This window comes from Cetorhinus maximus, chromosome 10 (assembly GCF_964194155.1).
Source record: "Cetorhinus maximus chromosome 10, sCetMax3.hap1.1, whole genome shotgun sequence".
Lineage (NCBI taxonomy): Eukaryota > Metazoa > Chordata > Chondrichthyes > Lamniformes > Cetorhinidae > Cetorhinus > Cetorhinus maximus.
Genome location: NC_135888.1, coordinates 102,140,575 through 102,153,883, shown reverse-complemented (window position 1 = coordinate 102,153,883; position 13,309 = coordinate 102,140,575). Strand labels below are relative to the sequence as shown.

The 13,309-nt window shown below is 41.1% G+C and overlaps 1 protein-coding gene across 6 annotated transcripts in view; it reads right to left on the bottom strand.

Moving 5' to 3' along the window:
- Positions 1-13,309, bottom strand: part of LOC144685895 (rho GTPase-activating protein 26-like) — a 272,264-nt gene that overhangs the window by 136,387 nt on the left and 122,568 nt on the right. For all 6 annotated transcript variants that reach the window (XM_078550900.1, XM_078550905.1, XM_078550903.1 and 3 more), the window contains 4 exons: positions 9,677-9,806; positions 9,453-9,553; positions 6,567-6,661; positions 5,609-5,687 (listed from right to left, as the gene is read on the bottom strand). In XM_078550900.1, coding sequence (XP_078407026.1) covers positions 5,609-5,687; positions 6,567-6,661; positions 9,453-9,553; positions 9,677-9,806 — 405 coding nt within the window. The remainder of the gene's footprint in view (positions 1-5,608; positions 5,688-6,566; positions 6,662-9,452; positions 9,554-9,676; positions 9,807-13,309) is intronic.

Genomic DNA, 13,309 nt, shown 5'->3' with positions numbered 1-13,309 from the left:
GTTGATAATTGGTCTCTTTGGGACAACATTCATTCCACGAAAAGTGTCACAGAAAAAAGACTATGAATAAACCTAGCCAGCATAAAGGAGATGTTAGAAAGAAAAGAGATCTCTAAGATAAAATGGGTTGATGCAAGTCACCAACTATCAGACTGTTTTACAAAAAGAGCCTGCTCTAAAGAATTGTTAAATGTGTTGGAAGTGGGGTGTCTTATAATGATGCAATGAAAAAAAAAATTGTTTTTGTTTTATAAGGTGTATACATGTGGTAAAAGAAAATCGGGAATTATAGACGTGGAAATACATGACATTATTTCCTTCTGTTTGTTTTTTAAAAAAAGTGTTTAAGTTTTTTTTTAAAATACAGCAATCATCTTGTTAAAACCAATTGGTAGTTAAACAGGCGATGGGCATTAATTATTCCAAATGAATAGAATAAAAAGGTACAGCTGGAACACTTTGTGTGGAAGCTACTAGGAAGTTAGTGGTACTGAGGAATTGTCTTGGAAATAAACCAGCTTTAACCAATAGACCTGTCTGGATTAATTCTTCCACCACGACCTCTTATTGTGAGTAACAATACATACAAACACATGAATTAGGAGCAGGAGTAGGCCACTCAGCCCCTCGAGCATGCTCCGCCATTTAAGAAGAGTTTGGCTGATCGAATGTAACCTCAACCCCACATTCCTGCCTATGCCTGATAACTTTTTGTCCCCTTGTTAATTAAAAATCTATCTAGTTCTGCCTTAAAAATATTCAAAGACAGCTTCCACCAGCTTTTCAGGAAGAGAGGTCCAAAGACTCAATCCTCAGAGAAAAAAAAATTCTCCTCATCTGTGTCCTAAATGTGCGACCCTTATTTTTAAACAGTGACCCCTAGTTCTAGATTCTCCCACAACAGGAAACATCCTCTCCACATACACCCTGTCAGGACCCCTCAGGATCTTAAAGGTTTCAATTAAGTCATCTTTTACTCTAAGTTCCAATGGATACAAGCCTAACCTGTCCAGCTCAGCCTCCAGCTCAATGACTCTGAGCCAAAGTTTCTCAAGTTGCAAGCACTTACTGCAGACGTGTTTGCCCTGGATCACAATGTTATCAAGGAGCTCCCACACGCTGCAGCCTTGACACATCACCTGTCCTGCCATCCTTTAATATGTTTTAAATAATTACTTAATTATATTAATCACTTATTTATGTTGCTTTCTTATGTTTTATTAACTTTACCACCAATTTGTGTACTATTTTAAACTTTAGGGATAGAATAGAACTTAACCACTTGCCAGATACTCACCAAACAACTAGCTCCTTTCCCTGTAGTAGAACAAGAACCAAATGCTATGGGGTGAGAAAGATAGAAAAAGGAAACAAACACTTCCTTCCCCCCTACCCTGCCCTTCACCGAGCTCCTCTCTCACCAAATTCCCAAGTTTTCACTCGGTTAACTCAGCTACACTCAGTTTATTTGAATATCTCAAAAGAAATGAGCCCAGAAAGCATTTTATAAAGTTAGATGATTATTATATATACAGTTCTGTTGTTATCGGGGGGAAAAAACTGAGACTAGATTGTAAACTACCTTCCTGGATTACATGCCTTACATTGGGGAATAGAGAAAAGCAACTCTACATGAGAACTATTTTCCACGTTTTTGTTTTACATAAGGTTTCCAAAAGAACATTTCTTAAAAAAAAAAACCTCTGTTTCAACATTACCTGAAACCTCTAATCTGACAATTGAAAGACAGATCCTCTCTTTCATTAGTATATCCATTTAGTTTCATTGGCTATGTGCTGGTGGAGAACATTACGTACCATTTTAAATGTCACAACAGGGCAGCATGAGTCACTGAGAACTTGATCATTCAGAAACCAGGTCATCTTTCCATTTATTTCAGAAATTGCTTTAGAACTTGCCTTTTATTAGGCAATAACCAAAACAACAACAGAAAAAAATGACTTAAAGGTGTTCAGATTTGAATGAATATACTCTGGTTACATGAACATCTTTTGATGTGGTAGGAAACAGAGTCAAATTAATTGGAATTAGTGTGCACAGCGAGGACAGGCATCTACTCCTGAACCTGAATAGTGAGGCATGAGGCACCCCTGATATTGGTCCTTGGGAATCATTTCCATTGAGTTGGTGCACTTTTGACTACAACAGGAAGCATACTAGCGCAGCACAAAGATCATCGTCGTGGTCCATAGTTAAGTGAGAGGTGGGAGGGTATGTGGAGTGGGGGTAGGTTCCAGAAAGGGGGGACAGGAGGTGGGGGGCGTTGGGATTAACCATCGTTAGAATGGGAGATAGCTGGGGTTGAGATAACGATGGGTGAAAGGAAGGAAGTAGCAGTGGCCAAGCTGGGGAAGAAAGAAAAATCACCATCTGGCAGACACCACATTCTCTTAATGCAGGGTTTGGCATGAGTACTCCTATTCCTTCCAGATTCAGCTAAGTATATTAAAAAAAACCTTAACTTGCTAGTTGCTGCTTCACATAGAGGCACTTTATGATTCATATGTCGTCCTGGTTTTATTCACAGTTGAGTCTGGCACCAGCTACCTCAGGGAAGAGTGTTAGGGTCCTTGTTATCACATGCAAAGGATCTAATGTCTTTTTCAAGCATAAGCATTTGACAAACGCCAATGGCCAGGATTTCCCCGTTGGTGATTTGGGGGCGGGGCCTGCTTACCGATGGGAAAATGACGCGGGATGACGTTGGGAGGAACCCCCAATGTCATCCAGGTCCCTTTAAATTGTCAGGAAGGCGGGCAAAATCAGCTGTCCGCCCTCCGACCTGTCAATGGCCAATTAAGGCCATTGACAGGGTAATTAAGATTGTTAAGGACCTGCCCGTCCAACCTTAAGGCTGGCGGGCAGGCCAAGGGCCCCAGCGGGCTCCTGATAATACATGAAACCTCATCCACTGGCGGGATGAGGTTTCATGTTCCTTTTTAAAAACGTTAATAAATGTTATGTTATATTTATTAACATGTCCCATCTCGTGTGACATTGTCACATGAGGGGCACATGTTAATAAGTTTTATATTCTTCTATTTTTAATGTTTTTGATCTGTCACTGATCTCCCTGAGACAGCACTTTGCCTCAGGGAGCAGTGCGCTCTTTGACAAATGGGGAATCCCCCCCCCACCCCCGGAACAGGAAGCGCACAGCACTTCCTGTTGGGCAGGCCGCTGGGCGGGCCTTAATTGGCCCGCCCACTCAAAATGGCAGCGGGCCCCATTTCGGCGGCGGCGTTCAGCTGCCCACCCACCGCCGAGCCGGTGGGGCCTGCCCGCCCATCAAGGTAAGAATTCTGCCCAATGTTTTTGCTTTTACCAATATAAAAGGCTTTATACTTCCAGCTCATAATCAGCGTACGCTTCCTGCCACCATACTGGAGTTTTAGGAAGCCATTTAGCACCTTGCATGGCTGAATTTTGAGTCCATAGGCTTTGGTGGTTCACTAATAATTTTGCATTTACATAGCTAACTAATCAGGCCTGTACTGCATAGACAGTAGCATAAAGAATCTCCATAGGTATAATAACTAATTATACGGAAAAGCTCAAAGCACTTCATACAATTAGTCTTCAAGTACACGGCCTGTTATTGATATTGGCAAGCATGCAGAGCCTAAATTTCATCTACAATTTCACTAACAACCTTCTTGTAATTATTTATGCTACATTAAAGAAGAAGAATTATGATTTAATGCACTGGCCAGTAAACAAATAATGCCTGGCCTGCTGACTGGTTCCAGCATCATTTGTTTTTATTTCAAATGTAGCATTTGACTTTATGCAACTACAATGAAATTCACTAGCTGAATAAAATATTTACCTGAACCATCTCCTTACCCAGTTTGTCCAAATCCTAAACGTACAATATCTAAGTGTTAAAATACCATGTTGTATGATAAAAAATAGAATCAGATCACAAACTAGAGCACTGCTGTCTCTTGGAGGAAAAAAAATGAACTGCAGACAGCAGTGTGCTTAAATATATTCTCGTTAAACATTATTCCACCTCGTTTATTCTTAGTAGTGGCTTCCTCCAGAGTACATGAGGGCCCCATGTTTCCACAAACACCAATTCATCCACTCCTACATCAAATCCTCATAATGTTCCACTGGCTCCACATCCCAGGGAATTAGCTTCAAAGACACCTTCTCTCAAATCTTTCCATTATCTCACGCCACCCTATGTCAGTGATCTCCTCTAGCCATGCTTTCCTACAACACCTTTTACCCTTCTCCTTGTTTCCTGTTTTCTCTAGTCAATCACTGATCAATGTTCCTTCATTCACTATGCCCTCCATCTGGGACTCTCTTGAAATGTCAAGACTCTTATCTTCAATTATGCTCTAATCCTCACCAACTTTTGTTTTCCTCTTCCTGTTTAGTGCTCTATGAAGCACAGACATCTTGCTGCAGATGAGGGAGTTGTTCTTATTCCCATTTTGATTATGCAAGGCTTTTTTCTATGCTCCAACCCCCATTTACAGAAAAAAACTTTCATTGCTCTTTAGGTCTCTCAGAATATGTGACACCTCAAAGGGCAGGAAGATAACAACTCTCGAGCTGGTAAAATGACATAAGTGATACTAATTCAAAACAAAACGAGGCAATATTAAAATAAAGTAGAGGAAAAAAAGACATATCTGAAACCCAGAGAGTATGTGTGACAAAGAACATGAGCTGGGCTGAGAAAAGGGGCTAATACAGTATCATGTTCCTTAATGAAAGAAACTTTCTTTGTGCCCTGTTGCCATGGGGGGCACACTAAAGCGGTTTAGAAAACAATCTTTAGTAACAAGGCCATGACCCAGTCCCAGAATGTCAATCTCAGTTCACAACAGCCACAACAAATGAGTCAAAGCTGAATCCTGGACAAGGTTCCAGCCTTGTACATGATGATTCTGTCATGAATCTGCTGAGTTACGGTTGCAGCGTGCAGGCAGGTCCAAGGATTTTCACCGTTTAAAAGTATTGTCAGTGAAACAAGTGAAAAATTGATAATAGCTGTTCCTTGAAAGCTTCCCCATTTTAGTATACATCCAACAGAACTTGTATTATAGCTTAAATTATGTGTGCTCATATTCAGAATGCTCTATTTTTCAGACATACATTTAATTATTGCAGTCATTTTTTTCCCTTTTGTTTTTCTCCAGGGAGACATTGCATGACTTGCTCTCACAAAAGACATTACTTAATTGAAATACAGACCAGTGAAGAAACACACAGAATAATAAAGAATACCTACAAACTCTTTGAATTTGCTGCAATTCAGACTGAAATGAATTTTGCAAAAATAATGAACATACTTAACTGGATTTTAGGTCACTTTTATTTTAACTTCTATTTCCCTTTTCTTAGTCACTGTTTGAAACTAGATTCACAAGCACTGGAAATACATGTATGGATTTTCAATTTCAAAAGCCATTCCTTCCAATTTTTCCAGTTTGGAACACATGGGCCAGCAATCTGTGAACTTTTGTAGCGATAAGTACCAGATATACAGCTCAGATTGGCCAGTTTGAAAAGCAACAAACTGGAATTATATACCTCATACAACAGTAATAATTATGTTCATCCTTACTGGCTCTCTGCCATCCATGGCCTCTATCCACAGCCTTCTGTCCTCCTCAGAAAGTGCCTGCATGGTGATCATGCTTGTCCTGTAGAGTACAGAATACAATCAAAACTGTCCACTACAAATGATCCCTTCAAGAGTTTAAATTCATATTATTTGCTTGAACAAACAAGGTTTTCCTCTTAAATGGAATCCACTTGACTTCACTCCAAAAGCACCTCAGAGACCTGCGTCTTGTTTTACTGCAAATAGCAGGGCATGGCAGTACAGAGAAGAAGAAAAGAAGAAACCAACTTGACCAACACTTAGATTTGGATGAAATTCTTCTGATAAAACATTCTTTGAATTCATGTTAAATTTCCCTTTAAAAATCTATCATATTCTTCTATCATATTTTGAAGTTTTTTTTTATGTGGAGAAATAAAGTTTAGATTACTGCAAAGTAGTCAATCAGGAATATTCAATTCTAAACTTCAACCATCTTTGGAACAATGCAATCATGTTGAAAAGCAACATTGTTCATTTACAAATTTTCATCCTGTTGACAACTGCCAAACTACTCTGAGGTTATAAAAGAGTTTTCCAGGTTTAAATAGCAGCCAGGATCTGTCTCCAACTCACTCAGTTTCAAATGAGGTTGGGCTCCTGCCAAGAGAAAGTTTAAGTTTGAAACAATGGAGCACAAAACATTTTCAGAGAATTAACATTGAAGGTCCACTGTTAAGTACCTTGCAATCTCAGCTGTAACCTGACTTGGTTTTTGCAAAGGATGTGGAAAAGATGTGTCATTCTCCAGCACAGTCATCTTGAGAAACACCAGCTTACGTGAAAGCTTGAAATTCAACAGGTATTTTACATCTGAACATGTGGAGACCGGAACTACTTCTCCATAAACATTAGAAAGACCAGCAAAAAAAGTTCATGCGATATCAAAAAAAGACACAATGCTCAGTATTCAACTCACCTGTCCACTCCTTCCACATCAAAACAGAATCTCTTCTCGATGGAGTCTGTTTTTCTCCTAATGCATGATTTTAGGGTAAACATTTCTTCATCCCCCTGTGAAAAACAAATCCACCGGTGAATGGCACACTAATTCCTTTAAACAGTTAAGCAAAAAAAAACATTCATACAAATGAATGCCAATCAGATGGATATAGAATGTCTCATGGCTGTCATGTGAGCCCACCTGATGTTGGAAATTCTTTTCTAAATTTAGATTTTCAATACACAGATGCAATGACCACACATATTCAAAGTGTTTTTACAATATATCTCAGGCAGAATTTCTGAAACTCACTCTAGATGACAAGTATTAATGTTAATACACTAAATTAGTTCATATTTTCTGTAACATCATTGAACCCAGTACTAGAAATATAATAGAAATACAATGAGATTGTTAAAACTTTAGAAAAAGAATAGGTCAATTAAAGAAGGCCACAATAATTCCTTTCAGCATAACATTATGCTGATAACAATGCCTGTAAGAGAATCCCTAAACTACAAACATTATTTCTCTCAACCCTATTTACAATGGTCCCACACTAGCAGAAGTAAAAGCATACAGGAGGTCCAAAGCCTGCTAAAATATCACTACCCCAGACTGAGGATGAAGTTTTTGGTGAAGCAATATACAAAAATAGGGACCAGGGAGAAAGCCAAAAGAAAGGGGCAGACAATTTTCTAACCTAGAATTATGTAACAACATGCAAACTTAGCTCAAGGTATTCCTCAAGTCTCTACTTCAAATAAATCATACCGAAGCAGCATGACCTGAACAAGCTAAAGTTTTTGAGTCATTTGAGCCATTTTCCATAGCATTATTGTGGACTATATTGGCAACAGCCCTGAAGCCATATAAGAGGGATGTACCTTTTGGGAAACATGAGATAGGAATAATTATGCATCTTTTTGACATTAATTGCATGTTAGACAATTCAGTTTGAAAACCGGCTTAGCAGTAGAAAGCAGAAAGTAACAATACAGAAAATAAGTAATTTCTGCCTCCTCAGACATTGATATTTCCTGTATCCTGTCCTTCTAAGGATTTGTTCCAGGTCACAACTGGTAACACCATTCATCAATGATACCGAGGGCAACTCCTGTAATAAAAACTAGGATTTTGGGGTAATGACAAAAAAACTGTAGGTGTCCAAAATTGCTGTTAGTGATTCTATGCTTCTCCAGAGGGTGTGCTGTTGAAGAACTCCCAGATTGCAATTAATGGGAAATCTTATGAATTGATGAGAACTGCCCCTCAGGCTGTTAGCTTCACTTTAAAAGCCCTTGAAAAAGTTACAGTATGTTGAATGAGGTGTAACTGAGGTTTTAATGGCATACCAACTTCATAAATACTGCTAAACCCTCAAATGGCCCTGAGAAGTTAATTTTGTTTTTAGAATACCAATTTTCTCCATAATAAAATTTTGCACTTTTAAATAAAAGCTTTAAGTTTCTTTATCTTTATGATTGGATTAAGATAGAAACTAAAATTATTTATTTAACTATCTGAAATTTAGAATTAAAAGTGAAGGATTTTTTTAAAACTTGGATTTATGTATCACCTTTCATGATCTCAGGACATAAAGTCCTTTACAGCCAATGGAGGTACTTTGTGAAGTGTAGTCACAGTTGTAAGGTAGAAAACACAGCAGCCAATTTGCAAACAGCAAGTTTTTGCAAAAAGCAAATGATAATGACCAAGTAACTTATTTATTGTAGTGTTGATTAAGGGATAATATTGACCAGAACACTGAGGATATCTCCACTGCTCTCCTTCAAAATAGTGTCAGGGGAGTTTTTTATGTCCATCCCAGGGATAGATGGGGCGGGCCTTAGTAAAGTCTGAAAGATGACAACTGTGACAGTGGAGCTCTCTGTTAACACGACATTCAAGAGTGTGACCATCTGAGCCGCAGTTGACATCCAAGTGCTTTTAACTTCCTGGTTTGCTGTTTGTGAATACTTCATTGTGATTGGCATCGCCTTGACTTGACACTAGATTTAAACTTCTATCAAGAAAGGGGGATGCCACAGAAATCGCTAGATCTTTGCGAGCAGCTTTCTTTGTGGTGAGCAGTGAGCACAACTGCTTTGACACTGACTGTAAAATTCAGGCCACTGTTTTATAATTTACTGATGACGTCAACCTATGTAGACAAGTGTTAAATAAACGGCATTAAAAGTGAATAAAAGCAAAATATTGTAGATGCTGGAAATCTAAAAAAAATTCTGGAAATACTCAGCAGGTCAGGCAGCATCTTTGAAGAGAGAAACAGAGTAGCGTTTCAGGTCGAAGACTTTGCACCAGAACAAATTTGATGAAAAGTCATCGACCTGAAACATTAACTTTTTACAGGTTGGCAAAAATCAGCAAGGGTGCATAAACTGAGGATTATCACCAGAAGAGTAAATGGGGAAGTTAGAAGATTTTTTTTTGCAAGAGGTTATAAGAATGAGGAATACAAACAACTATTAAAGTAGAGACTACAACACCTGAAAAGGAATTAGAGAAATTTTTATGAAGGATTCATATAAAGGCTAGGTGGAAAGGCAGGGAAGTAGATTTAAAATACATAGTTCTCGTTGAAAAGCTTGGAGCTATATAAACATAATGGACTGATAGCCTCCTTCTGACTGTAACTAGTATAGTTCTATAGCAATAGCACCTGCAATTTACATGCTACTAAAACTATTTGGAGGCAGAAGATCTTTAAAGCTGTCATTGAAATGCAAATAAATGTATGTTCTATCATATGAAGAACATTCCTGTCATAGCAAAAGCATACCTTTTAATTCACAGTAGAATATTTAGGCTATCATGCAATCCAATTGAACAGGAACTTACTATTTTTCCCCCAGTTTTTTGATCAAATGGCACCATAGTAACCTTCTTTGCTTCTTTTTGATATGTGCAGTAGTGCTTCACCCAACTGGATCCAAAAGGACCTAGAAGAGGATTTTAAAAAATTTAATAAGTCCAAATAAACCAGCTTAATACCAGATAAGCTTTGAAAGGATTTTCAAAATCACTAGTTGTGCATAAATACAGAAATAAGTGTTTATCCTTACTTTTTTTCTGCACAAAGAGGTAACCTTCCATTGCGTAAGGGCTGATACTCTGATGTTCTTGAGGGTTCTCCTTCATTTTCTTCATTAATGATTCAACTTCAGATCGTGTACCCTCGAAACGGTCTCGTGTCTGTAACATGGTGTAGCATGGCTGACATTTAGATTCAAGTGAAGTCTAATGATGGATGTGTAAAATTCTTATATGGTAATCCCTTGAACTATTAAAACACCTAAACTACTTTTATGTTATAGATTTTGTCCTTCCAAGCTTGAGTTGCATATGGTTGGAGAATTTTGAATCAAAAATATAGGATATTTTTCTAGTTATAGAAAATCCAATTTGGTGGGAGCACTTTGAGGTGATAAATAAGAATCATATAAGATTAGTGGCTTAAGTGAAAGTTTTCATGTAATACATTGCTACCAATATGCTTAAAAAAGTCCAGTGACAATAATGACAATGGATATCAATTAGCTTCAACAGACAATCTCATATCATACATGTACATTTGCATATTTGCAGTTGAGTGGCACCTTATACTTGAGAGGCACCTTATACTTGAGAAATATGAGGTTCTTCGAAAATATAGATGATTAGTCTCAGCAGCATTCAGAATACCTCAACTAAATAAAATCAATGTTCAGATTGAGTAATTTCCAATTTTCCACAAAATACCCCTTTGATTATTGGATAGACTCAAATTTAGTGGGTTATTGGAACTAGACTGACCAAATTCAAATGAAAATGTTTGCGGTGAAAGAGGAAATGTCTTTCTGTCATGTTTAAGAGTTTCCTTCATCAATACATCATTACTTGCAACAAGGAAGAAGGGGGAAAAAAAATTGAGAGAACATGGTAAACAGTAGTAAATATGGTTTCAAAACGACTTGCTTGATTTCACTGAGGAAATGGCAAATAGACTGTGGTATAACTACTGTATTGTATGTTCAGACTTGGAATAGGCACTTAACTTCGTCCCACTTGAAACATAATTAGCTAAGCTCAAAGCTATAGGGACTCATGCTAAACCTGGCCATGTGTAAGTAATTAGCTTCATGGTAGAAAACAACAGATACTTGTTAGGGGAGTCAAGCCAGGATGCGGGAAAGAGACATAGAGTAGGGTGTCCTGGGGCTCAGCATTGAGACCACTACTGTTTCTAATTTACATCAATGATTTGGACATAAATTTACTGCCAATTGGTTAAATTTGCAGACAATACCACATTATGCAGAACAGCAGAATCAAAGGAAAAAGCCCAGAAATTACAGCATAAATTAAAACAAAATGTGTCAGTGGGCAATGATAAATGAAAATTAATATAGGCGATATATAAAATACTCCATGCACATAGAAAGAAAAAATGGTCACTACATATATCCATGAACCATTTTGAAATAGCCAAGGATAAAGTGGAAAAGGACATGGGAGTCTTAATATACTCAACATATTTGGGCAATAGAAATGAGATATTGGCCAGAATTTTCCGTTTGCCGGTCAGGCGGGCCCGACCGACTCGGCGGAGGGCGGGTTGCCGATTGCCGCTGAAGAAACAGGCCACGCCACCATTTTCTGCGGGCAGGCCAATTAAGGCCCGCCCCGCGGGTAATCGACTCCCGTGGAGAACGGGAAAATAGTCACGGGGGCGGGCGGCCTCCAATGGGGAACCGGCAGCCTGTTTAAAGAGTGGCCAGGCAGCTTGCTTGAGGCAGTGCACCATGGCCACTCATGGAGAGAGGGAGGGAGGTGCGAGTGGAGAGCAGCATGTGCATGAGCAAGAGGAGGGGGGCAGGCTGCAGGAGAGGCCAGCGGGGGGCCACTGAGCCCCCCCCGATTTTCCGATGCATGCCTTACTGTCCTCCTGCAAGAGGTGGGCATCCGTCGGCACCTGCTATCTTCTGGGGACTGATCACCAGTAGTGTGGACAGGGGCCGCTGGAGGCCTCAGATAGGCCACTGTGATTGGGGTGCAGCGTGCGTGTGCAGAGTACATGAGGGATCAGCCCCAATAAATCCTCTTCTCTGTTTTGCAGGCAAAAACTCACCACAATGCCCGGGAGCGCCAGAGGACTGGAGGTGGGCGCGCCCTCCTGCAGCGCCTCACGCCTTTTGAAGAGCAGGCCATGGAGCTGGGCAGCAGTCAGGAGGCCAGGGCGGCTGGGGGTGGCGAGGCTGGGGTCCGGCGGGCAGGTATTTGAGGTCCACAGTCCCATCCACTCTGTCTGCACACCATCCAAACCACTGATGGTTGCTGCAATCGTTAATGCTGAAACAATGCTCATTCACAGACTCAGACATTCTGATGTGTGGGTCATACAGAAGGGACCCTCGTCCCTTTGAGGAATCGCGTCTCCACCACCTTCCAAAGTCACCTTATCCCATTTGTGACCACTATCACCATGGTCTAACATGCCATTGGATCGCTGCTGCACAGCTAAAGACTTATTTCATCTGAGGGGGTTTGGGACCTCCAGCACCCTTTCAGCCAGTGCGCCCCACATTACTTTGTCCAAAAGGTCCTCAGCACCTCAGCTGTGAACATCATGGCACTCAACTTAGATGAATGCCACCACGTTACTCATCCCTGCACCAAGGGGAAATGTTGCCTTCTGCCCACCCGGTCTACGCCCCTCCTTACGGAATGAAGGTCAATAATGTGACCTCTCAATCTCCTGTGATCGACGGCAAATGTCGCTACTGTTTGCGATGTTTTCTCAGCCCCGCAACTATCCAGGCCACAATGCATCCAGGTCAGGTACCCCTACACTCTCCCCACTCCTATGGTTCATAACATGCCATCCTGAGGCCATCTGACCAGCCTGTCTGCATGTGCATTTAATGGTTGGGGCTCATCTTGACTCTTTTCCACCTCACCAATGTTCTTCTCCTTAGGGTTTTGAAGGGTGAGTGACTTATGAGGCTGGAGGGGGAAAGGGATGAAAGGTTGAACCGACTGTATGCTGACTGATGCACTGTCCTTGTTGTTAATTTCAGCATCACCACCAGAGCGACCCGCACCTCGACCCCACTGCCCCCTCCTCCACACCTGAGGCCCAAGACGTGCAACTTGCGGCACATCATTTCAGCCAGCCAGGCACCAGCGCAGACACACACACCTCGGCGTGGACTTTACCATCGGCTAGTGTCCCGGGTAACAGTGGAGAGGACACATCACGATCGCTGGAGGAGATGGTAGGGGCAGAGAGTGCCGGTGGCTCCAGCAGCCGGATGGCTGCAGGGGACAAGGCACATGCTGAGTCCAGCACTTGATGATGTCGGCGCAGCAGCTGCCTGCCGTCGCTGTGAGCTCCTCTCATGGTGCTCCGGATGAGGGCAGCAGCTCCTCCGCCCCTCTGCCAGTCAACGTTTCTTCCGTTGAGGCTGCAACAACTGGGGAGGTGCCAGTTCAGGAACTGGCCACTCCCTCGCAGGCGGGGCCATCACAGGCTTCACGGGCCAGAGGACGCCCGCCAAGGTCATCGAGCCCAATAGGACACCAGAGTCAGCAGACTGTCTCTCAAGCCACTCCAAGCGATAGGGCGGCACCTAGACGTAGCACCCGAAAACGTAAGCATAAGGCACCTTAGGCACTCCACAGGTATGTTACTGGTGACTTTGTGTTGGCCTTAGAAT